The sequence below is a fragment of the Drosophila pseudoobscura genome, chromosome 2 (assembly GCF_009870125.1).
Source record: "Drosophila pseudoobscura strain MV-25-SWS-2005 chromosome 2, UCI_Dpse_MV25, whole genome shotgun sequence".
Lineage (NCBI taxonomy): Eukaryota > Metazoa > Arthropoda > Insecta > Diptera > Drosophilidae > Drosophila > Drosophila pseudoobscura.
The window spans coordinates 324,925-349,138 of record NC_046679.1 but is presented as its reverse complement, the minus strand read 5'-3'; the positions used below and the strand labels follow the sequence as shown (position 1 = coordinate 349,138).

At 47.8% G+C, this 24,214-nt stretch overlaps 6 protein-coding genes and 2 non-coding genes across 9 annotated transcripts; 4 read left to right on the top strand and 4 right to left on the bottom strand.

Moving 5' to 3' along the window:
* The first annotated feature begins 11,155 nt into the window (after window positions 1–11,155).
* LOC4800400 (serine protease 7) lies at window positions 11,156–21,649 on the top strand. Of its 2 annotated transcripts, none has more exons than XM_015183276.2 (3): window positions 11,156–11,210; window positions 19,400–20,015; window positions 20,901–21,649. In XM_015183276.2, the coding sequence occupies exons 1-3, from the start codon at window positions 11,171–11,173 to the stop codon at window positions 21,493–21,495; spliced, it is 1,251 nt and encodes a 416-aa protein (XP_015038762.2). In that variant the 5' UTR covers window positions 11,156–11,170; the 3' UTR covers window positions 21,496–21,649. The 2 variants fall into 2 exon arrangements, with proteins under 2 accessions (XP_015038762.2, XP_001357683.2); XM_001357646.4 differs by lacking the exon at window positions 11,156–11,210 and adding an exon at window positions 18,922–19,048 and having other exon boundaries at window positions 20,901–21,648.
* LOC4800398 (uncharacterized) lies at window positions 11,559–12,549 on the bottom strand. Its single transcript, XM_001357645.5, has 6 exons — window positions 12,289–12,549; window positions 12,122–12,229; window positions 12,006–12,065; window positions 11,904–11,936; window positions 11,757–11,843; window positions 11,559–11,671 (listed from the first exon to the last, which is right to left on the bottom strand). The coding sequence occupies exons 1-6, from the start codon at window positions 12,523–12,525 to the stop codon at window positions 11,651–11,653; spliced, it is 546 nt and encodes a 181-aa protein (XP_001357682.4). The 5' UTR covers window positions 12,526–12,549; the 3' UTR covers window positions 11,559–11,650.
* On the bottom strand, window positions 12,853–14,132 carry LOC6896727 (circumsporozoite protein). The gene is made up of 5 exons (XM_002136904.3): window positions 14,014–14,132; window positions 13,806–13,937; window positions 13,693–13,743; window positions 13,564–13,617; window positions 12,853–13,499 (listed from the first exon to the last, which is right to left on the bottom strand). The coding sequence occupies exons 1-5, from the start codon at window positions 14,095–14,097 to the stop codon at window positions 12,960–12,962; spliced, it is 861 nt and encodes a 286-aa protein (XP_002136940.2). The 5' UTR covers window positions 14,098–14,132; the 3' UTR covers window positions 12,853–12,959.
* LOC6896728 (uncharacterized) lies at window positions 14,630–15,510 on the bottom strand. Its single transcript, XM_002136905.3, has 3 exons — window positions 15,376–15,510; window positions 15,119–15,323; window positions 14,630–15,068 (listed from the first exon to the last, which is right to left on the bottom strand). The coding sequence occupies exons 1-3, from the start codon at window positions 15,411–15,413 to the stop codon at window positions 14,724–14,726; spliced, it is 588 nt and encodes a 195-aa protein (XP_002136941.3). The 5' UTR covers window positions 15,414–15,510; the 3' UTR covers window positions 14,630–14,723.
* On the bottom strand, window positions 15,580–16,043 carry LOC26533292 (uncharacterized). Its single transcript, XM_015183479.2, has 2 exons — window positions 15,819–16,043; window positions 15,580–15,754 (listed from the first exon to the last, which is right to left on the bottom strand). The coding sequence occupies exons 1-2, from the start codon at window positions 16,023–16,025 to the stop codon at window positions 15,617–15,619; spliced, it is 345 nt and encodes a 114-aa protein (XP_015038965.2). The 5' UTR covers window positions 16,026–16,043; the 3' UTR covers window positions 15,580–15,616.
* On the top strand, window positions 17,206–17,285 carry TRNAL-UAG (transfer RNA leucine (anticodon UAG)). Its single transcript has one exon. It is a non-coding gene; the product is annotated as a tRNA-Leu (tRNA).
* On the top strand, window positions 17,604–17,683 carry TRNAL-UAG (transfer RNA leucine (anticodon UAG)). The gene has a single exon. It is a non-coding gene; the product is annotated as a tRNA-Leu (tRNA).
* Window positions 21,650–22,200: 551 nt separating the features above from the next.
* On the top strand, window positions 22,201–24,214 carry LOC4800401 (phenoloxidase-activating factor 1). The gene is made up of 4 exons (XM_001357647.4): window positions 22,201–23,041; window positions 23,104–23,200; window positions 23,260–23,558; window positions 23,623–24,214. The coding sequence occupies exons 1-4, from the start codon at window positions 22,531–22,533 to the stop codon at window positions 23,970–23,972; spliced, it is 1,257 nt and encodes a 418-aa protein (XP_001357684.2). The 5' UTR covers window positions 22,201–22,530; the 3' UTR covers window positions 23,973–24,214.

The following is a 24,214-nucleotide window of genomic DNA, read 5'->3' as shown; positions in this document are numbered from 1 at the left end:
GTCGTTAGGGATATATGTATTTATTTTAGTTTCTCCATCACCTCAAACGTTTGGTGTACCAGTATCCGCTTCTATAACAATTATTGATCAGTTTTACGAAAGTTATGGGAGATTCTGGGTAGTGGCTCTGCATAAAGAATAGCAGAACTGGGCGCAGTTCCATCTATGGCGTTATCTGCAAAGCTAAGCTTAAGTTTGGATTCCGTATCGTAATATTTCACGAATCACGAGCGTAAGTATTCGGCTGTCACGACTCTCGTCCATCTCTAGTCGTCCCACTGTCACTGTCACTCTCGCTATCTCTCTCAGCGGCTGCTCCCATTCCGAGAGAGAGAGAGAGAGAGAGTGTGTAATTACTTTTGCCTCTTGCGGTTTATCTTTCATTTCATTGTATGGGGCTCTTCTGCTTTGCTGCTCCTCTGCTCCTCCTCTTCTCTGGTCTCCTGCTTTTACCTTCACGCCGTTTGTCATCGTCGTGTGGAGTGCACTTGAGATGCGTTTGCCGCAGTTGCAGTTGCAGATGTATGAAAAGTTGTCAGCTCTGTAGGCGCTGGATGATAATTTGCAACTCGTTGGGGCCTTTAATGGGTGTCTCTCCCCATCACCCCCTGGCAGTGCCTCGTTCCCTGGGAGTCGGAGCACGCACTGGCCATAAAAAGGGTTTAACTTCTGGTATGGCAACAGACACAGACGCAGACACAGACGAGTAGTTCATAAATCCATACTTTAATTGGATTAAATAATGCTCGACTGGGCTCGGCTTGGCCCGACTCTGGACGCGACTCTCGGCTTGTGCACGATATCTACTCCGCAAGAGTGCAACAAGGGGCTTGGGGGTCGTTGCCGCATTGTTGTCATAGGAGCAGCCGCCACGTCTGACAATCTCTAAGCGAAAGACCCCGACCCAGACCGTGGCACTGTGGCTGTTACTGTGACTGTGACTGTGACTGGGCTACAGGGGGGGAGGCGCATGGGGAGAGAGAGAGACAACTTTATTATCTAATTTGTGAGACATGTCGATGCGGATTAGGGTCACACGTATCGGAGAGCAATGCAAAGCTGACAATCGGGATTACGGAGAGTTGCCATGCCCCAGCGCTGCACCTACACACCCATACATTCGTTAGAAGCCAAATCGAATTTGGCCCGAAACAGAGATACAGACCGAGGCAGACGCAGAGGCAGAGGCAGAACCCGAGGAAGTCTCGCTTTGAGTTTATCTGCGATGCATCCGGTGCAGGTTTTTGCATTCGCCTCTATTGAAGGAAGGGTCCTCTTCTTGTGGCTCTGGCCCTGGTTCTGGCGTGGGCAGAGCCGCAGACAATGGTCGGGGCCTTTTTAATGAACCCTTGAACTTGACACGGCCACAAGTCAAGCCATGTTGCATTGTCTGGCCAGACATAAACAATAATTAATGTGCAGCAGTGTCAGGCCAGTGCCAAAAGGCCATGACCAAAAATGCAGGCAGACGAGGGATCCAAGCCCATGCCAAAACCAAAAACAGACCAGGCCAAGACCAGACCCTCTCCAGAACAGCATTCGAAACGTTGTCCGTCTGTGCTTCGGTTTCGCCTTATGGCAATACCCTCTCTTCAGAAATGGTCCCCTTGTTGGTTAGCCTCGTTTTGGTCAGTGGTTTCTTGGCCATTATTCAGGGCCCTTCGGTGTTCGGTGTTCGGTGCTGGGTCCTTGGTCCTCTCTGTCTCCCTTCGGACATTAGAGAAATTGCACACTTCAAATTTATGCCCGGGGAGCTCTGTGGATCAGCTCTGGAGCTCTGTTCCATCTTCCTGCATCTTCCATTTTGACTGTTTGACTGGTTGTGTCGTGTCATGGCAGGCGAGGACATTAAATGAAAATATTTGCGCCTGCCACAGAGGATTGAGTATTTGTCTTAACCCTAGAACGAGTTCTGAGCTCTTTTATTATGCACTTTTTATTGCACGTGTTTAAAAACGGCAATAAAAATACAATTTTGTATGCAATAAAGAGTGTGGCCTGTGCACAAAGGAAGGATATCTTCGTTTGAGCAACTCTCTGTAGAGTTTCGATATTGTATTCTGTGAATATCTCTTGAAATTTCTCTCGAATATCTTCCTATCATCATTAACGTTATTTTGGTTCAAGCAAGCGGCTCTCAATAGGGTTAAGTGCTCACCAGGTCCCTGGAAAACGGCTTGGACAACTCAGTTGTGGCCCAAAATTCGCTGGTCTGCTCGCTCTGTTCGTTTGTCGCTTACTTCGGGCCAAGTGAAGTTCTGTTGGAGCCATTTTCAAGGCCAGGCCAAGTAAATGCAACTTCAAGTGCGGCCCGCTCCCACGACGGAGATGAAGAGGATTGCCAAGAGAGAGAGAGAGAGAGAGGGATGGGGCAGGAAGACGTTCTTATTTTTATACTTTAATGCCTTGGCGTATCTGTCGACACCCAGCAACCAGCAACATCCAGCAACAGCGACCAACATCGAGCAACATTCACATTGCAACTTCGTGCACCGCGTGTAAATATTGTTCAAAGGGAGTGGGGCGGGCAGGGCTGGAGCTGGAGCAGAGCGGAGAGGACAACGACGACATTAGTGCTAACAATGTTTGTTCTGGCCAGGCGTCGTGCCAAGGCATCTCCGACTCCCCGTCTCACCGTACTGTGGGTTCAGATGGGCTGAAGCTTTCTGGAACGAGGAGAGGATGAGCTCTGACTCTTAAAACTGGCAAAAGAGCCAACTGACCCCAACGATTCGCGGATGCTGGATGTAATGGATAGAACAAGCTCTAATACCGAAAGTTTCTTCCCTCCCCCTCACCAGCTGTACATCTTTTATTTCACTTTCGATCCTCAGAGGTTAAATCTGCCAAAAACAAGTTCCATTTGACTCCAATATTCCTACGATCTTGAACCACTGTCTGCCGATGTGCTGTTTACTTTGCACGCCGCCTTTGTGCTGATCCCGCGACAGAAACGGAATGGGAGAGAGAGAGGATGGAAGACGGAGACAGAGGGCCAGCCCTTTGGCTGTCGCTTTCAAGGTTTTCTGGGTGGGGGCCGCCCTCATCGTTGTTGCTGGAGCTGCTGCCATCGTCTTCGTCTTCGTCTTCGTCGTCGTCGTCGTCGTCGTCGTCGTCGTCGTCGTCGTCGTCGTCGTCGTCGTCGTCGTCGTCGTCGTCGTCGTCGTCGTCGTCGTCGTCGTCGTCGTCGTCGTCGTCGTCGTCGTCGTCGTCGTCGTCGTCGTCGTCGTCGTCGTCGTCGTCGTCGTCGTCGTCGTCGTCGTCGTCGTCGTCGTCGTCGTCGTCGTCGTCGTCGTCGTCGTCGTCGTCGTCGTCGTCGTCGTCGTCGTCGTCGTCGTCGTCGTCGTCGTCGTCGTCGTCGTCGTCGTCGTCGTCGTCGTCGTCGTCGTCGTCGTCGTCGTCGTCGTCGTCGTCGTCGTCGTCGTCGTCGTCGTCGTCGTCGTCGTCGTCGTCGTCGTCGTCGTCGTCGTCGTCGTCGTCGTCGTCGTCGTCGTCGTCGTCGTCGTCGTCGTCGTCGTCGTCGTCGTCGTCGTCGTCGTCGTCGTCGTCGTCGTTCGGTGGGAAGTTCCCGGCATCCCGTCATCTCGGCATGCCAACTGCACATTTCGATGTCATTGAAGATCGCAGTTGCAGTTGCAGTCGGCAGTCGGGAGGCGGCAGGAGGCAGGAGGCGGCAGCACCGATTGCATGACGGATGAATAGCTGCAGAAACGGGGAGATGGGATATGGGAGATGTGAGATGGAGGCTGGGACTCCTTTCGCCTACAATTGTGTGTTAATTGGGGCGGGTGTGAACCAGGCGGCGGCAGATGGGAGATGGGATGCAGATTCCAGTGGCGCACAGACGGCTGGCAGTCGAGGAATAAAATAATGAAAATTGTCCTTATTAAATGCTCCGATCATAAATCATATTTATGGCAATTGAAAGGCGCGCTAAATGCGACGATCCCCGCTCTGAACGAACGTCCTTTAGCCACCGACCTCTGTCGAGCCATAAATTGTAGAACTAATTTCCGAGGCAACCCTTTGAACTGCCTCCTGAAGGCGGGGGTTAGGGCACAACCATCCCCCTTTTGGGCCCATGGCAAAATTAGCCCACTTTTGTTGTAAGATTTTTTTCAGCTTTTCCTCTGTTTTTCTGTGCTGTTTTTCGTGGCATTTTTAAATTGAATTTTAATTTCCTAGGAAGCCAGGGGGAAAACCCTTGCAGCTAATTTAAATTGAGACACATGCAGGCGCCAATAATTAAAAGCGCCCTTTTCCTTATTCTTTTTTTTTGTGGGTCGCCTGCAACTGTTGGCAACCATCCTCATCCTCATCCTCGACCCCATCCCCATCCCAATCCCAATCCCGCTGCGAACCCGTGTTCATGATGCAGTACATTTTCCACATGAAATAACCACAAAAAGTGAAACTTTTTTCGCATTGGAAATGGGTTAAATTTAATTGCTTTTGTCATTTTGATTTGCATTTTGCTGTGTAAGCAATTTGTTGGGCATGTTCAGAGGATCTGGATCTAGAGGTGGAGGTGGAGCGGGAGCCGGGGCCGGGGCCGGAGAGATGGGCGGACAAAACGCTCCCCAGAGTGTCGTCCATCAAGCCGGACTCTTTGTTATTACCTCTACGGCTTCTGTCCCGTCCCGCAGCCGAAGAAGTAATTTTTCAAAATTTATTTATATTTTTTGTGCTTGATTTTTTTCTCAGAACGATGCTAAAATACTTCTGGCGCCGTGGAATAATTAGAGAAGGGTTAAAGGTTGTGCCACTGTCAGCACTGAGGCTGGGGCCATAAGTTTGGATTTTGCCTTTGATTTATAGAAGGTCGCCGAGAGGTTCGAGGTCCTGTGCTTATCAGCGAATGCAGTCGAACCCTGAAATTGTTCTTTAGAGGAGATCTCAAGCATCCGTTAAGTATTGTATATTCGATTCGATCCACAGGCATACAACAAATACTTTGATTCTTCATTCGCCGGAATTGCGTCTTGAGTGGATGCTTCTTTTGAGATGTTTTCGAAATTGGTTCGTAATTTATGGCGCTCGCTGGAGCTGAGCTGTGCGAGAACTTGACACTTGGGGCACGGACTTTGTGGCATGACATGGAATGAAAACCACATGCTTAGAAGAGCCGGGCATCTGGGGGATCGCGTGACAAAACATTTGTGGGGAAAGATTTATAGAAGACATATAGAAGACAACTCGAGCAAGTGTAAATATTTGGAATAAATCATCCAAATCAGGGCCTCGAATGGCATTGCAGTCCGTCAGACGTTGACGGCCGCACCCCGCCCACCGCCCACCGCCTACCGACCACCGACCACAAGGCAGCCAGAGCCATCATATCTCGGGCCATGGATCGACTCGTTCTCCAACTATTTTTAACACACACACACCATCATGTTGAGGCGATGTCGGAACGTGATTCCCGGACGATAGCCTGAGCACGATTTGCGATTAATCAGGGACCGAAAGCATTGGCTTCCCAGCATCCAGCATCCTGGCTGAGAAATCACTTTTCATTTTGCAGATTGCAACAAAGTTGCATCAGATGATATGAACTGACCATGGCCCCCACTTCCACTCCCAGTCGCAGTGGCAGTGGCAGCAACAGTCGCGGTCGAAAGTTGTCTGGGAAGAACAGGGAGGGGCAGGGCACAGCAGAGTTAAATAATTAAAAGCCCATTCTAGCTTCTAGCTGCTCTCACTCCACATGTCGTGGCAGGCCGAGAAACCTCCTGCCTTACTTTAATTTCAGCTCCTTTCGCTGTGACACACATAGATACTCACACACACAAACACACACTGATGATATGGGGTCTACCTACTGACACCGACTGCAGATACAATTGTGTCTGCTGGCGGAATCCTCACCACCCCCCACTCCCCATTCTCTTACCACTTATCCCACATCTCCCTCTATTGCATTCTCCCTTTCTGCAGCAGCGATCGTTGTGCAATCAGTGGAGCATTAAGTACGATCGCCTTCGCTGCCTTTGGTTGCTGGTTGCTGCCCATCTTCCTCGCCTGTCCTTCTCCATTTGTATACCCTTGCAGAAGGTAGTACGAACTAGATCACATATGTATGTGCGCCTCTGAGGAGCAAGTTAGCTTTGAAACTGGTACTAGAGTCGAAACAGCGAAGAACATTGGAAATGGCCATTCTGATCAAAGTCTGAAGAATTCCTCACCATACTAGTATGTGAATCTCTCATCATTTCTTAAGATAGATCGACCTGGAAGGGTAACTGTTGGCTCGGCCCCCGAAGCTCGTCTTCGTTTTCTCGTTTTTATGCTGAAGCACGTAATGCTGGCAACATTGGACCATTCGTTCGGTCGTTCGTTCGTTCGGGTATATAGCCTGTTCTCTCTATATATGGGCATGGCACACACATGGACAAAACCCTTGTGTACATGAATATGGCGGTTGTCTGGGGAGGGGGAACGTGCAAGCTGGTGCTGGGGGCTCGGGACACTAAATAAAAGCGAAACTTGTTTGCGATTTCTCAGTCTCCCTCTCTGTGTTTTCTCCTTCTTCGGCTCTGCTCTGGTGCTCTGCTGCAATTGTCTGCTGTTGGGGCCTTGAATGGGATGGGATCCTGGATGTCTAACTTGAACTTGTGTGTGTGTGTGTGCGTTGTGTGTTGGAGATGGATATGGTGGAGCAAGGAGAGCAGCGTCAAGTGAGTCTCCCTTTCCGTCTCTTTCTTATGTCAGCTTCGCTGCCGCTGCTTCTCCTTCTGCGGTTTTTCTGTTTCTGCTTCTTTTTTGTTGCTTTTCTGCGGTGATGATATCATTGCCTGCCATGTGTGTGGGGCTGTGTGTTTCTGTGTGTCTGTGTGTGTCAGTCAGACAGTTGCTACTTCACTTTCTGTCTCCCCCCCCTCGCCGACTTCTCGTTCCACATATTCGCATAATTTCTTCGTTTTTTTTTGCGCCACATTATCTCTTTATCAGTTGACAGAGAAGACCTTGAGACGCCTTGCTGCCCATTAAGCGGCTCTGCTCTGCTTAGAAGGGTTCGCACAGTGGGCTGGGGTAAGGGGTTAGGGGTACGACAGAAAGCCATCTCCCTCGCAAATTGGGTAGCAAATCAAGCAAATCAGTTTCAATTCAAAATCCAAACACTTTCGAGGGTCAATAAAAACGGAAACAGACTGCACTTGTCCCGCTGACTCCTCTCCTGAAGGACTCGAAAAGAGGGAAACCGAAACCCAAAAAAAACCACACACAAAATTATAATTATAATAACCCTGATGATAATGAAGCCAGCCCACTGTTCGGGCAGTTTGCAGTTTTTGGGGGAACTTCGAACATGTGAAACAGGTTGAGCGAACACGATAAGTACCAGAATGATGCATACATGCATATATATTATATGCATAGAGTGGTGGGAAAAAGTCTGTATACCATCTCCACATTCTTCAGTATAGAAGCATCTATTGGAATATCTGAGTACCGAAGCTTTCCGTTTAACCCTCTCCATACAACACGGATAGTCCGATGCTTTCAAAATGGTATTCCATTGAAGCTGGGAGACTGTCTCGGGATATGCTGATTTTGAAAATGGGGATCGTACGCAGACTTTTTGTGGCCACTGTGTGCATAGGCATAAGGCCATTTGCACACACTTGACGTTTAGTCATTTTTGGACATTTAATTTGACTGGCGGACGATCGAGGCGACGAGGATCAGTGGGGGGCAGAGGGAGGAGGAGAGAAGGAAGGAAGACAAACACCGCATAAAACAGAATTATAATAATTATCGAAAATTTGGTTTATGACAAACAGCAGGAGCATGCCTGCCTATCCATGTGTCTGCAAGGCAGTCACATGTATGTATGTGTGTGTGAGTGTGTGTGTGTGTGCCAGGGATACGAGAGTGTGAATACATGTGTCGAGGTGCCGCAACAATGGCAACGTTGCGGCCTCGTCTGGACCATATTTCTTTTGGGCGGACATCCCCCGTGTGCCAATTGTGGGTGTTCTTTCACTGAGATGTTCCTCAAACACTATGTGTTTGGAGCATAAAGAAGGTGAGGTGGTGGGATTCGGTGCCCAGTAGTCGTCTTTTTTAATTAAAGAATCAAAAAAGAAAGAACTCGGCTGATGCTCTGATGCATAAAAGAAACATTCAATTCGCCTGTAATCGCAATTGTGCCCGTCATTGAGCGGGATCTTTCCCAGAGTACCGTGAAATCCTTCTCCGACATAAGCTCCTCCCTAGCTCCCTGGTAATTCTGACCTCTTCCCCGTGTAACTGTTTTTCTTCTTCTTATTCTCTGTCAACGTCTGTTTACCCCACAATTTAAATGAATTTTTTTCTCCACTTTATTTTCATTTATTCTGTGTCATGCTCTATCATCATTAAAACGTCCAAATCGCTTCCTTTGTACCTCTATTTTTCGGCAACAATTTGCTTATCTTGATTTAACATCAACAGGCGGCAGACAGGGGCGCAGGGTAGGGGTGATGGTGATGTTGGTGTTGGTGGCACAGGTAGGGGCGGTGCCAGAAGGGGACTGGCGGCTGGTGGCTGGTGGCTGGTGGCATGAAAATCACTTGAGCGTGTTTCCTTTTGACCAGGCCCTGCCGGTTGAGTTTGGGCTTAATGTTTGCAGGCTGTGTGGCTTTCCATCCCATCCCATCCCATCCAACCTGCAGTATTTTCACACTCAGTTCATTTAATTTAATTTGTGGATATTTTTTCGGCTGCCTCAAAGAAGGAAAAGCATTGTAAACTGATACGAGCTTAATGATGTGAGCCCCTGCCCCCTTTTGGGAACCCTGGATCCTGCAGAGGTGTGGCAGAGTGTCGGAGAGAGTGTGGTTCAGTGTGTGCCTAGGCATTAATTAATTTTAATGAAGCTGTTGCTGTGCGAGTAGTTTTTGTGGTGCGTGTGAAGTGTCGCAAATTACAGACAATAAGCCCCCAAATGAGGGACGGATGGAAATTTTCGGAGTGACAGCTGACAGCCGGCACTGTGACGATTAATGCTGCAGTTGGAACTCTGAATTGGTACCGCAATCCGCATCGTTTGCCCGCGATTTGATGGCCTCTGATTTAAATCTTGAGTCTGAAACTAAGGTCTGAGGTTTTGCTTTTGGTCAAGTGTCTGCGTCCCAGCAGATAAGGCAACCTTCGGCTTCGCTTCGGCCAGGGCCTGAGACGGGGAACGGGGAGCGGAGACTACGACGTAATCAAAAACCAGTTTCCAGTACAGAAACCTTCATTATAGGGATTTCGCTGCTCCTTTGCGCCTCAGTCCTGTCCCGAGTGTGTCCATGTCCATGGCTACGTACATATATGTATGTATGTACATACATATGTACATATGTACTCGTGCTCGTGTTGCATGAACGTGTATACATAGCAAGGCGAATGGTTTGGCAACCCTTTTTGACACACAAACACCATTGCAGTAATGAAAGTAAATGCAGTTTGTACGTGTGTGAGTGGCTGTTTAGATGCCACACTGATGCATGATGCATGTGCGAGCCCATTGCATCTGTCGCTAGGGTGATTCAAGGTTGACTTTCGATAATCGAAAATCTGAAATTCTTGTATAGCAGTCACATTTAGTCTGCTATCAAAAAGAACGGGGTAAAATTTTTGGAAAAATAAGCTATCCCTCCGATCTATTTGTGTTTATTCATCATTCGTACACTCTGGGTTACATAAATATATCTGTGGGATCTCCCTTCGTGGAATCGATTACTTATCCCATATGGGAGTGAAGAACCCTCCTAACTTTGTAGAACTTCGATCTTTCCCTCCCTGATAAACATATGCATGTACATTTGTATATAACCCGCTGTATGTATACAATTCACAAACACACACACACACACATATTGTATTCTTATACAAAATATACATTGTTTATGCAATTCTCGTGACTCCTTTTGGTTCTGTTCTGTTTTCTGCCTTTGTGGTTTTTGTTGTTGCCCATTTACGTATTTTCGCTTGGCTTTCTGCAGCTCTTTGCCTGTCTTCTGCTCTCCACCGTTCCCCACCTTGTAGTCTGCTGTTATTGTTTTTTCCACTTTGGCTGCATTCTCTCTGTCCGTATCTGTCCGCATCTGTCCGCCCAAGTGTCCGTCTGTCGGCTGCTCCTTAGACCTTGACCACTAACATAGAAACAGCTCGAAACCGGTTGTCGAGCAAACCCGATTTACGCGGCTGTCCTGTTCCGCAGACCCCCTCCCAGCCGCCATCTCGCCAACTCCTATCATCGAGTCCCATACCTGCGCAGATAGGCGTACATATATGTATGTATGTGATACCTACACATAGGCATGACTGAATGAATCTGTGAGCAATGGCTCGATGTGTGTGATTCAATTACCGAATCACACCCACAACTGTCGGCGAGGCGATCCGAAAATGAATTCCGCTTTGAGGTCTTCCAGCTGTCAAACCGCCAATTAATGGCCCAAACGCTGACTGGCTGACTGGCTGGCTGACGGGCTGACAGTGTCACAAATTATTAAAATGGTTTTCTATTATAATATTAACATCTAATGGTCACACGCACCGCACTCGGTCGTGCCCCAACTTGGATGGCGTCCGTGCATTTTAATTGCTGCGGGATTATGTGTGCCACGGAGCCTGGGCAAAGGGTTGCCGAAATTAATTACCAAAATGTTTGTTAATTTTCATAATTACAGGTCCCCAGCTAGCACGACTCTCGGTGGGAGAGTCGTGAGTGTAGCCCAAGATCGGATGTGGGTCGGGAATCCAAGTTTTGCCGCTCAATAAAGCGACTTAATGGCAGCACTACGACAACCATAAAGACGACCCCCGACAACGTCTTCCGGAGCAGCAAGCCAAGCAGCCCTGCCCATAGGCACCCCCATCATCAGTAGCTTCCCTTGCCGGTGACCCAATTCCGGTCGCTCGAGGAGTGGGAAGAATGGGAACAAAAGCAACCTACTTGTCATAATAATAATAACAGGAGAAAGAAGATCTAGCGTTGGGAGCAGAGCCGAAGTTAGAGCTACACTTCAATACAGATCTTTTATGTGAACTTAGTACATATAATATATGTACATATATTAATAAACATATGTACATATGTACATGTATATTATAACAGCATTTCGCTTTCCTGCAAGCGAGCAGTGCTGAATGATTGGAAAGGCCTGCTGATCACCGCTGATCAACCGTAGAATATATGGTAGCTGAAGCTATCATCTATACATTGCAAACTTCTGGTAAGAATTATAATACCCTCTCCAAGTGTGCACTAAATTATTTAAAAGTTTTCATGTGTGTAAACTTCTTGTTGTTTGCTGTTCTTATTTTGGGTAATTTGATCCCCTAATGTGGCCGGGAATCACGTGTTTCGAGTTTGATTCTCGCTCGTATCATTTGACCCCTTTTCCATTCTGGCTGCTTCCCTGGGCTCTACTGATTCGGATTCCCTGTGGATCGACAGCATCTGCATCTGGATCTGGGGGTGACCTTGTTTATGGTTCTTGAATTTCAAAACAACCCAACTAATTGATGCCCAACTTGTTGATAAACCTCGCCCCAAATTGGAACATAAAAGAGGCACTCACTAAGCTCACCAAACGATTGGATATTTATTTGTTAATTGAACTGCTTCAAAGTTCTGCCTCAGCCTCTGCCACTGCCTCTACCTCCTGTCTCTTCAGAGGTTGGTGAGAGCGTTCTATGGGAAGAGGAGAAGCGGGAGGAAGTACTCATTTGATTAGCAACTGTTTCGGGTATGCGATGCTGAAAGATGAACCACTTACAGCCAGATCGCCCAGGCCCTCGTTCAATTTCTTGATATAAGGGGCAGCAGCATTGGCGGCAGCGGCGATCGTCTTGGCACTCACAGCCTGAAAATAAACGAAATATTTGAGAACAACTTTGGGCGGAATTCGGAGAGGGAAACTTACTCCTCCTTCGGCTATGATCGAAGCACCGTCAGACTACGGAAAGAACACACAAAACTAGTCAGCAGTCAGCAGTCAAAGGTTATGCATTTTTAGATCACTTACAGAGATACTCCGAGCCTGTGGTCCGGCCTTCACTTGCACACTGAGACTTGTGATGGCATTCTAGAAATAGAAAGCTTTAGATCACTGTCCAGGTTTCTGTAAGATTCAAAACTTACAGCCAAATCACCCAACCCAGTGCCCACGTCACCCAGAACATCCCCGAGAAGATTTGAGGCTTCGGGTTGGACATAATCAGTCTCGACGCTCAGGCTGGTGATGGCATTCTAGGGGAGATAAAATTGCTTAAAATACATTTTAACTATTTAAGAATCGACTGGCTTACAGCCAGATCTCCTAAACCATTGGCCATATCGCTGAGGATGTTTAGGGTTTCCGGTTGAACAATTTCGGGTTGAGAGGCTCCGACAGCGTTCGCCAGCTGATGCCAAGCCTTTTCTCCGGCCACAGCCACCTGCGACACGTCCCCCATAATGCTGCCGAAGCTAAGGGTGCCCGCAGCGGCCTGGTGGGTCATTAAGGCGATGGCCAAAATAGTGAAAGCTTTGAATGTCGCTTGCATGTTGTTTACCAATGAAGTACTGTTTGTGTTCTGGGCCAAATGCTGAATTTATAGTCTACTCTTATCGGTTCAAGAATGCAGGAGGTACGAGTATCAAAAAAAAATCAGACTCAAGTAATAGGCATGATTCAGCCCAACTGGCGGGCGGTCTTGATTGATGGCCGAATTGGTTATCTGACTAAAGTTTGCGTATTTCCCCACCTATCTGTGGTATTATAGGAACTTGGATTTGTAGTCTCGAGTGGGTGTCGGAGGTTTTTAATCTCAGGGAGCCGAAAATAGACTGTTTCATGTGTAATGGAGTCAAAACAAGGTGTACCCCGCGGCTATCTGGAGAGCAAGCACTTGAATATATTTTGAATCGCAATGGAATTAATTATGCTCATTACGATATTTGAGTAAATAAATCGATGTCAATTTCATTATTTTTCTGTTTAAAAAAGACCGGCAATCGAATGCGCCAGGTTGGATGCATTTGTGGCAATGGTGTTCGCAGCATCGCTTGCATCCTTGGCAATGGTGTCTGCAGCATTGGTGGCAGCTCCAGCCACGCTCGAAGCTACTCCAGCCGCATTCTGAGCAACACTTGCGGCATCACCTGCCACATTGCTAGCAGTGTTGGCTGCATCCTTGGCAACAGTTTGGCCCACATTAGCAGCTGTATCAGCAGCGTCGTGAGCTACCTTTACTGCATCGCCAGCAACATTTGTGGCATCCTTGGCAACACTATTGGCAGCACTGGTGGCGTCCTTGGCAACTGTCTCGGCAGCACCAGTAGCATCCTTCGCAACAGTTCCTGCAGCACTGGCTGCGGATCCTGCCACACTTCCTGCAGCACTTGCAGTGGCAATTGCACTGCTGGAACCAGTAGAAGTATCCTTTCCAGAGTTATCTACGCTTTCGCTGCAGGTGCAGGTGGTAACCTTGTTGGTGGACTGGTCAGTACTGGCAGCGACTTTATCAGTTGTGAAGTTCTGTAGAATGGATTCAAAAGATGGATGCATAAAATACTATTAGAAGGAACAAATATTCACTAACAGTTGAAGAAGCGGAAGTAGCTGAAGAATCCGAGGAAGAGGAGCTAGAGGATGACTGCAATGAGATTAAAAGAGAACATTAAATCAGCATTCTGCAGGATATATTCTATTTCATTTTTGCTAAACTCACAGAGGACACTTCCTTTTCGAGAGAACCAATTTCATCACTGCCAATTTGTTCCTAGCAAAAAAATAAGAATCTTGCGTTTTATAATTCCAGTCTTTAGCATTCCGTTGACTTACCGCTTCCTGGGATACTTCGTGTCCAAAGTTAATTGCGCTATTGGAGGCCTGGTGTCCGAACTGTGTTCCCTCGTCTCCCAATTCGTGGCCAAACTCTGAGGCGTCCTGACCTATCTCGTTGCCCAAATTGCTCTAAAGAAACAATGTACATGTGAGGCACAATTCCCGATGAAACTGATAGCTCTAAGATGAGACAACGACAACCTACCAGAGAACTGGACACGCTCTTGGCGCTGGTCTGCTTTTGACCCACCAGTGCCACCACAAACAGCAGGGAAATTATGAACTTCATGGTTGAATATCGGGCTTGTTATTTTAACTAAATATATTCTTGGGCTTTGCACCCTTTATATACCCAAGATATAAATTCCGATATGAGTATCTCTGCACTGAGCCACGGGCAGGTCGAGCCACGACTTCGAAATTTCCAGTCTGGTCAAAGTTCTTATCTAAGGCGTGGGAGTGATCGATCCGTTTTAGAACCAAACGTTCCTGCTAATAATTGTTGCCCCCAGACAGCGTTCATTTTGTGGATAACAACTACAAATTTTGCAAAGATAAAACTATAGTGGTCGCTCTCCGTCTGGTCGGTTATCGGAAGTTGCATTGAGGACAAACTTCCTTAAGGGTATTGATCAAGCTAAGACTGTACCTACACACATATATGCTGAGGTATGTTTCCTTCCCCTTTCTATATTATTTTCTATCTCGGATACTCCTTGGGTATTCAGGCTTCTAGACTCGAGGAAAGCTTTCCAATAGCTTTTTTTCTAATTTTAACTAAGTTTGAATCGCATAAGTCATGCAAATTCTAATCGTCGAAATTGGGATTTTTTGGACGGGGTATAATCGATTGATCAAATATTTTCTTATCAGCGAGTAAATATTTTGGTTTGTAAATAAAAATGATAGTCACTGCTAGATATTTTCGCCCTTAAGTGGAAAATACTTGAAGGGATTGGGCATTCCGTTGCGAAGTCTGTTCTGACGAGCCCGCCCCGTCCTTGGCTGAACGGTGGTCGACGGCTGATCCACATCCGTCTTAGACCTTCGATGGTTTTTAAAGTTAAAGTTCAGGAAGTACTTTGGCTGCTGGCGTCGCTTGCTAGTGGCGCTGCTGGCGGATACTGACGGGCGCCGCTTGCCATTGGTGCTTTCCGAGTCCTGGTGGCCTTGTGGCTTGGAGTAACTGAAGCGGATTAAGGCGTTCTTGGCCGGCTTGATGTTGAACACCTTCTGGCCAGGACTTCCCGTCGCCTGGTCCTGAAGAAAGTTGTGTTAATGCCGGGAAGATGCCTCTTCATTTGACTCACAAAATATCTCTCCAACTCGTTTCCCATTTGGATGGCTATCTTCATGTTTTTGTCCATTTTCTTCATGGCATCGCGGAATTCCGATGTCTGTACACCTGCCAGAATCAGCAGAGGCGACAGCAGGAACTTTACGAGTACTACCTGAACGGTTCTCATCTTCCTATTGACATAGCACATAGGAGGGCTGCGGTCGGTTAGGGGTTGCCTGGAAAATCGATTCGTTGCGGCTAACTTTGATTAAAAGTGTGAATATTTACTTATTTAGCTCGTTTGTGTTCCATTCAATCTTGGGCATCAATTGTACTCTCCACCAGAGATCAGATCCAGATTCCCGGAAACGGAGCAGGAGTTTTAGTTAATTTTTGACCCGGGGATAGATGGGAAATACTCCCAAAAAGATGCCAACTGATATTCTCTGAGATCTGCAATCTGTTTTTTTCGCTAACTGAATGAACACAAAGTGCAGCTTCCACTCTGATGTTTATTCAACTTTGATTTTTAAGAACTCCTTCGTTTCGAGTGCTTTCGGTTGGAGAACTCGAAATATATGGAGTAGACCTGGCCGGGCTTGCCGTTGATTAGATTAATTCCCCTCTTGCTTGACGCCTCTTTCTTTATATATTCCCCGAGATGCTCCTGCGCGACATGAGAGGTGATATGAGTGTTGAGTGTGAGGAAGTTCGGTTCGGAGATGACTTACAAACTGCTTTACGATGTCCTGACTCTGCTTCGCACTTATGCGTCGCCCGGATTCCAAATCCTTGGCCATTTGATGCATGGCCGTTTCAACGCGCTTCTCCTCCTGCTGTTCCTCTGCTATGGAGGAGGCTTGGTGGACCAGTAGCATCAGGGCGAAAAGGGCCATTATTGATGCCACTGTCGGACTCACCTGCCTCGTATGACCCATTTGCCGATTTGAACGGAAGCCGCGCAGGCAAGAACCTAATCCACTTAATCCGCGATTCTCCATAGACTTTCTTCGCCCATTGGCCATGCCCCACTGGGAGAATCGGTTCGTTGCGGTGCTTCAATCTCAGATCTGAAATGCCCATACGACTATATGTGTCAATGGCAGCTGGTCGCGCTCAGAGGAATCCCCGCAGCCCTTGGCCCGATTTATTGCCATTTTTATTCAGCACGCCAGCTATTCGATAGATTTTTGCATAAAACGCTTCCCAGCACTCCTGTTACGCGACACTGGGGTTATATCCCTCACTCGCCTAATGTAAACAAGTTATAAAATACTCGTAAAAAGCGAAGCGAAACTATGGCCACATAAAAAGGCTATAAAATCTGTTGCTGTTAATACTTGCTACTGTTCTGTCTAGGAAAAACAAGAAGGGGATTATACTGGCGGACGAAATTTCGAATACTCTTGCAGAATCCCCAAATTATAGGAATAGTACATAGGAATATCAAATCTTGCTAATCGCCCAAAGGAATATATCAATATTTCTATTAGACATATTAAACAATAATATATTTGCCATATAGACTTGACTTTAGATTTAATTAATGAAATTATTATTCCATCTGTACACTATAATACCCGCTGTTAGGGTATACTATACCCAAACAAAGCGGTGACAGCAGGAACAACAGAATCATTTTTTACGGCAATGCGAAATGCTAAAATCGTAAACCAACAACCACGTGGGGTGTTTACGACATCTGGAAAGGGCACAGGAACAGGGGTTAGTACAGTCCAAGGTGTCCTGCCCTGCTGTAACTCCAAACCCAACTCTCATTATCGCCAAATCAAAATGCGTTTGTCAATGAATTAGAATCGCTTCGATGGCGAAGGCAGTCGTAAAGTATTTTCCTTTTACCGCTTTTACTATCGCACTATAGTACATATGTAGTAATGCGACATTAATTCTTATGTTCTCGAAAAAAATTTTTTAAACATTCGTTTTATTCAATGAATTCCATTTACATGCGCATGCCTCCTACTATTTTCTACTACTTTTCTGTGAGAGCATTGGCAACACTGCTGCATAAATCATCCCCAAAACTATGCCAGAATTCATATTCCGTATGGGCTCTGCCGTGCGCTTAAGTAGTGCTTTTGGCACTCAACGGTCAGAGGCAGCGTGGCCGAGCGGTCTAAGGCGCTGGTTTTAGGCACCAGTCCGAAAGGGCGTGGGTTCGAATCCCACCGCTGTCACATCTGAGTGGTAATTTCTTTTTCTTCTTTTTTGAATTCCATTTTTTATTTTATCACTTTCTATTTATAGACACAGTTACAGTCACAATAAATCACGCTCACTAATATAGTTCAAATTGTTGAAAGAATGCGCACGTATATGGTAAAAATGGAAATGTTCATAGATATCACAGATTGCTTATTTGACTTGTACTTTGGTATAATTTAATAGAAACATCAACAGCGATGCGATGATAAAATTGTTCTCATTCTTTGAAAAATGTTCTAGCTATTTGTTGTCGTAGGCGTTAGCAATCCTCTGGCAGATCGGCGACAGGCGGCAGCGTGGCCGAGCGGTCTAAGGCGCTGGTTTTAGGCACCAGTCCGAAAGGGCGTGGGTTCGAATCCCACCGCTGTCAGAAACGAAAGAGATTTTTTGCTTCGAGCAACAGCAGGAGATGCTTTATATTTTCCATATTCCACGCCTAATTAACAACCGCGAAACGAGTCAGACCCCTGACTCCGGTCCCGCTTACAGGCACTGACAACGTTTATCTGGCGTTGACATTTCCCGCGTGCTCCGCTTTCAACATAAACCCTTTTGCGGTAACATGTTGATCTCGTTAACAACCCGCGGTGCGGACCGAAACGTAATGAAAGGGAAATGTCAGGAAATTAAAAGGGTTTGCGGTCCCAGATGCGGAAAGACCTTTGAAATGGAATAGATGAAAGTATCAAATGTCCGACGAGCCCCGTGGATAGTTCTAAGCTCCCACTGACTTTGATACCGCAAATAATGGCAGGATGATGGCAAGGGAAAGATTTGCCGCTGAAACTGTACGGCTGTGCTCAATACTAACAGTGTATTTATAGTTATGGAAAATTTTGTGTAATTTTTCCGAACCACAGGCCAATCGACGCACTAGGAACGGGTTTAAAAGATGACGGCGACTGATACCTCGTTACGACGGGCAGTCCAGTCTTGGTTAGACTTAACACTCCGTTGATCGGGTAAATCACACTGCGTACAGGGGAATGACTGAGAAGATCTCGAATTGCATTAGAGATATCGCTCGAGCATATATGTGTGTACAATGTGTACAAACATTCTATTGCAGATGATGCATGACAAATGGGCAAATCCCTAAAGGGATGCCGTTAGCACCGGCAGTTTATAGTAGAACACTTTTATTGCACGCCAGGGTGATGAGTGTACCACGAAAATAGTTTATAAAAATATTATTTGGAACTCTACTTCCTCTATAATCAATGTGTGACGAGATTCGAATTCCGGGCAGACGTCATCGGTTATATATGTATAGTTCATTGCTCCCTCTGTGGATGTTTCCCTTTAGCATAATTTTTCGGTAGTCCGGCCTCGATGGAAAACCTTCAGTGTTGCCCAGTGGCGTGCATCTCTCCGGGCTATGGCTAGTCACTGACCAGAATGCTAGTAAATGCTTTAACCGCAAACTACGCCCCGGAGAGAACTGAGAACAGACGGTCTTCATTGATAAACCCGATCGCTGCGCCCTCGGCTTCTGCTCGAGAACCGCGCTTCGGAACAAACGAGGCTTGAACGAAGCTTGATCTGCTGCTGAAGCTGAAGTTGATGCTGCGGCTATAAAAAGCTGGCGTAAAATGCAGGAATCTCACAGTCCATTTTATGGGTCAAGTAGAATCGTTCGATCCCAAGTGAATAAGTGCAATTTATTACCCAAAAATGAAAGTGTTCGCGACGGTATTTCTCTGCATTCTGATTGCCAAAGCTGCAAGGGCCCAATGTGAGTGTCAACTCCAGTTCGTTGGAATGTCTGTGGATAGCGATATCGCTTTAGAAATACCCCAAAATCAGTGGGAATCGCACAAGTGCGAGAGAGTGTAGTGAATAATTCTAATTGAGCCGGTTGGACCAGTTGGCGAAGCCGGTGCACGCGCAACGCTCAAGTGGGGTACAGCCCAGAGTGAAGTGCTTAGTGATCAAAATGTGCATGGCTGGATTGAATCACAGAATTGGCCCTCCTCTAAAATGATCAATGTACAAGTTGGACAGTCGACCACAAGAATGTCGCAAGGGGATTCCCCTAAGAACAAGATTTTGATGGTGTCTCTTTTCTCTTCCCTTGCTCTTCCAGATGACCGATGTGTGAACCCGAACCAGCGGGCCGGTCTTTGTGTGCACATCAACGAGTGCCAGACCCTCTACTCGGTCTTGAAGCAGGCCAGCCTCTCGACGCTGGAGAAGCAGTTTCTCAAGGCCTCGGCTTGTGGGATGGGTACTGACAACCGGCCTTTCGTCTGTTGCACCCAGGACACGGGCTACACAAGAAACAGGCGCCTCACACCTTCCTTTGCGGACTATGACGGATTTGGTGTGGACTGGAGGGAGGAGAGGCCGAACAATTTCGCATTTCCGAATGAAGCACGCCGCTCCTGGAATTTTGGCGGTAATGGCCAACGATTTGACAGTACTCCGGCTCAGACACAGCCGAGAGGACAGTCGATAACCAGCGATGGCTCCAGCCTCTTGCCGCAGCCCCCCACCTGCGGCGGTGTTGCCATAAAGAACAGAATCTACGACGGCGAGGACACCGATCTCAACGAGTTTCCCTGGATGGTGCTCATGGAGTACCGCAGACGCAGCGGCAACGGCCTCTCCACCAGCTGCGCAGGATCGCTGATCAATCAGCGGTACGTCTTGACAGCAGCCCATTGCTTGACGGGACGCATCGAAAGGGAGATTGGACCACTGTAAGTGTGCATTTGGAGATGAACCTGTAGGAGGGGATTCCTGCTATGAAGTTGTAGTTTCCATAAGTAAATCCAGAGTTCTGTTGATTGGTTTAGAGGGGATCTCTAGCTTGGACTGGTTTTCAGCTAGGAAAGTTTACGAAATGCGTAGGATCTTAGCATTTGAAGTAAAGCTTGATTTTAGCAATTATTTTTGGGATTCCTAATTTTAAGGCAGGGCCAAAGGGGATTTCCACCTTTTAGCCGCTTTTGGTCAACAGTTTTAAGAACTCTAATGATTTTAACAGACGAAGTGAATTTTGGAATTTTGGTCGTTGCCAAGCGGGAATTTCAGTATCCAACACAAACCCATTGATCCGATTCATGAATGGGTGGTAGTTGAAAAGCCCGACTCCAACCAAATTATTGCTGAATCAAGCTGAATCGAGCTCCTGCTATATATGTATGCTCGTATGACTATTCCCGTTCAATCCAGTTCCAGTTCCAGTTAATGGGCGAAAGTGGCTTATTCACGATTGTTTGTGCGCTAATTCCGGGAAACGACATGCCTTCTCCGGGTAATAATCAAGATCAAAGGGATCCCCAGAGCTCTAAGACATTGCCAAGCAGGCATTGCTGTTTTAGTTCAACTCTCAGCTAATTTTAAGAATATTAATTAGCCCGAAAACCAGATCCGGAGTGTTTTGCTGCTTGTTAGCTGGTTATGATTCACCATCAGCTGGAGCGATCGAATGGAGCAGGGCGCCAAAGTGGGTTCTGGGGGGTACTCTGACGCTACGCTCTTAATTTTGGTTGGTTCTCAAGCACCAATTAGCAGACTAATTCTAGTGTTTAATGATCAGCGTTTAAATGCTCATTCTCCTGTGTATCTTTCTTTCGATACAGCGCCTCGGTTCGTTTGGGCGAGCACGACACGCGCAGTGCGGTTGACTGTCCCAGCGGTGGAGGAGGTTGTTCTCCGGAGGCCCAGCGCCTGGGCTTCGAGGAGATCCGAGTGCACGAGCTCTACAGCGAGAAGTCGCCCAACCAGATCCACGACATCGGCCTGGTACGCCTGGAGCGGAATGTACGTTACTCGGACAGTATTCGCCCCATATGCCTACCTGGAGTCGTGGGTCCGGAGTCGCGGCAGGGAGGTCAGGAGTTCACAGTGGCAGGCTGGGGACGTACCCTGAAGATGGCCAGGAGTCCGGTGAAGCAGAAGGTGGTCGTGAACTATGTGGAGCCGGCGCGGTGCCGGCAAAGGTTCGCCCAGATTAAGATTAATGTGGAGCCGACCCAGATGTGTGCAGGCGGACGTTTTAGGCAAGACAGCTGCGACGGTGACTCCGGTGGCCCATTGATGCGGTTCCGCGATAATGCCTGGGTCCTTGAGGGCATCGTCTCCTTCGGTTATAAGTGCGGCCTCAAGGATTGGCCGGGAGTTTATACGAGTGTGACTGCCTACGACATTTGGATCAGACAGAATGTGAGGGCTTAGAGCCCCTACTGGATAGGGTATCTAGCAGATGCTAGCATAAGTTCAAAGCTCAAAATGTGATCTTATTTTGTCTAAGATTAATGTAGAACCTAACTTAGATTATCCGAGTATATTTAAACTATAATCAAATAATATAAACCCTGAGTTAAAAGCGTTTGGTTTGCTATTTCATATCTATTGTGCCTTTGATCACAGGGTAACCTCAACGATGGTGTTGTTTTCCGCCCCAAAAGTGATTGAACTGTTCTGAAAAACCTTTGGATTTCCCAGGCCAGCCGGTTGGTCGAAGCAAGCGCCTGCCATTGACATTGCCTCCGCGCTTTAATGGGCTAAACCACAAGAAAACTTCCGGTGTCAGGTGTTTGCAAACGGCTTGGACTTTGGCCAAAGCGTGAGCCACAGCTTTCTGCCAATTAGCTCCTCCTAAAAGTGGGCAACACTTCTGGGCCAAAGCTTTACCTCGCCGCTTCCCAACTGGCGCTCGTGTCGTGGCCCGAACGAAAGTGAAACCAGCTGAAGAATTGCATAACCTAGCCGAGCCGAGCCGGACCAGTTATCGGGCGATGCTGCTGCTCCCGTTTCAGTGCCGCCTTCCGACTGCAGTTTTGGACTCGTTTTCGTGTGAGACTGAAGCGGGGGCGACAGCAGCAGCAGCAGCAGCAGCATCGATACCGTTTAACGGCTCATTTGTTGACACCTGAGCTTCAGTTTTAGGTTGAGCTCTTCGGCTCTTCCGACTTCTCTGACTCTTCAGCGGTTTCGGTTTCGGTTGGGGCCGCGACTATGGGACTGCCACTGGCACTGGGTCTGTCGCTCTGCGCATTCAAATTCAATACACAGCTGAGCGTTCACGCGAGCGGATTCAATTTGTGCATGCGTTCGGCTCGGCGGACTGGAACTGGGATTGAGATAGTGATTGCGATTGTAACAGTGATTGTGATTGTGATTGCGTAGAGTAAACCTCTCTCGCCACGCGGTTTCGCAAGTCAAAGTCAACAGTCAACAATAAACAATCGATCGATCGATTGACTGCCGATGCAGTGGGCAGCGCTCACGCTGTGGGCAGTGCTCGGCTGCTGTTCCACGCAGGCGGAGCACCCTGCGCCGGAGCGCCAGGCCTGCGACATTCCCAATGAGACGAAGCGAGGCGTGTGCGTCCAGGTGAGCCAGTGCGCGGCCTATCTACAGGTGCGAAATGTCACCAATCTGCCCGCCGAGAAGGTGAACTTCCTGAAGAAGGTGCAGTGCGAAATGGAGATACACGGGGAGGAGGAATCCTATGAGTCGCTCGTCTGCTGCCCGGCTAACGGGCAAGACTACCTCTTCCCGGTGCTGCAGTTCTCCAAGTTCGAGTACCGCCGCTTTCTCGACGTCACCGCCCGATTCAAGCGGAAGAAGCTGAAGCGGCGCATCCATACGGTGGAGCCCAGCACGGGATTCAATCTGCTCAACGAGTGTGGCAAGCAGGTCACGAACCGCATTTACGGTGGAGAGATTGCCGAACTGGACGAGTATCCCTGGCTGGCCCTCCTGGTGTACAATTCAAGTGAGTCGTTGATCCTACTCCCAGACACTTCAGATGTTAGCCCGTTTTCTTATTTTCCACAGATGACTACGGTTGCAGTGGAGCGCTGATCGACGATCGTCATATTCTGACTGCCGCCCACTGTGTCCAGGGCGAGGGAGTGCGTCAACGGCAAGGCCTGTGAGTGGTTGCATAGATCGTGTCCTCAGATCATTTTATCATCATATTTTTATTTTCAGAAAGCACGTTCGTCTGGGGGAATTCAATGTGAAGACCGAACCGGACTGCATCGAGGAGCCCAATTATCTCAGCTGTGCGGATGCTGCCCTGGACATCGGATACGAGCGGATTCATGTGCATCCCGAGTACAAGGAGCACTCTAACTACAAATTCAACGACATAGCCATCATCCGGCTGAAGCATCCAGTCTCCTTTACGCACTTCGTCATGCCCATCTGTCTGCCGAACAATACTTCGCCTTTGCCCTTAGCAGAGGGCCAAATGTTCTCCGTCTCCGGCTGGGGCCGAACGGATCTTTGTAAGCTTTAAATATCCCTACACTGCATGGATCACAATCTTATCTATACTTCTTCCATCGTCAGTCAACAAGTACTTCATCAACATACACAGCCCCATAAAGTTGAAGTTACGTATCCCCTACGTCTCAAACGAGAACTGCACCAAGATCTTGGACATGTTCGGGGTGCGTCTGGGCCCCAAGCAGCTGTGTGCTGGAGGAGAGTACGCCAAGGACACGTGTGCCGGTGATTCTGGAGGTCCACTCATGTACTTTGATCGCCAGCACTCGCGGTGGGTTGCCTATGGGGTCGTCAGCTACGGATTCACGCAGTGTGGCATGGCCGGAAAGCCCGCCGTCTATACGAACGTGGCCGAGTACACGGATTGGATCGCTGGCGTTTTGCAGCAGCAGCAGCAGTCAGCGATCTCTTGACGTCAGATTTCGGGGGCTCCAACAATTGGCGCCTAATGACAGCCCAGATCTGTTTGTACATATTTTGCTAATTATCTAACAGATATCAACTATTTGACTAAGCGTGGGAGTGAATGAGTGTGAGTGCTACTTGGAATGTGAGTGCGAGTGTGAGTGTGTGCGTGTGTGTCTGTGACTGTGACTGTGCGCTAACAGAAGTCTGAAAAACATGTTTCTATTTAAATAAACTACTGAAAAATGTA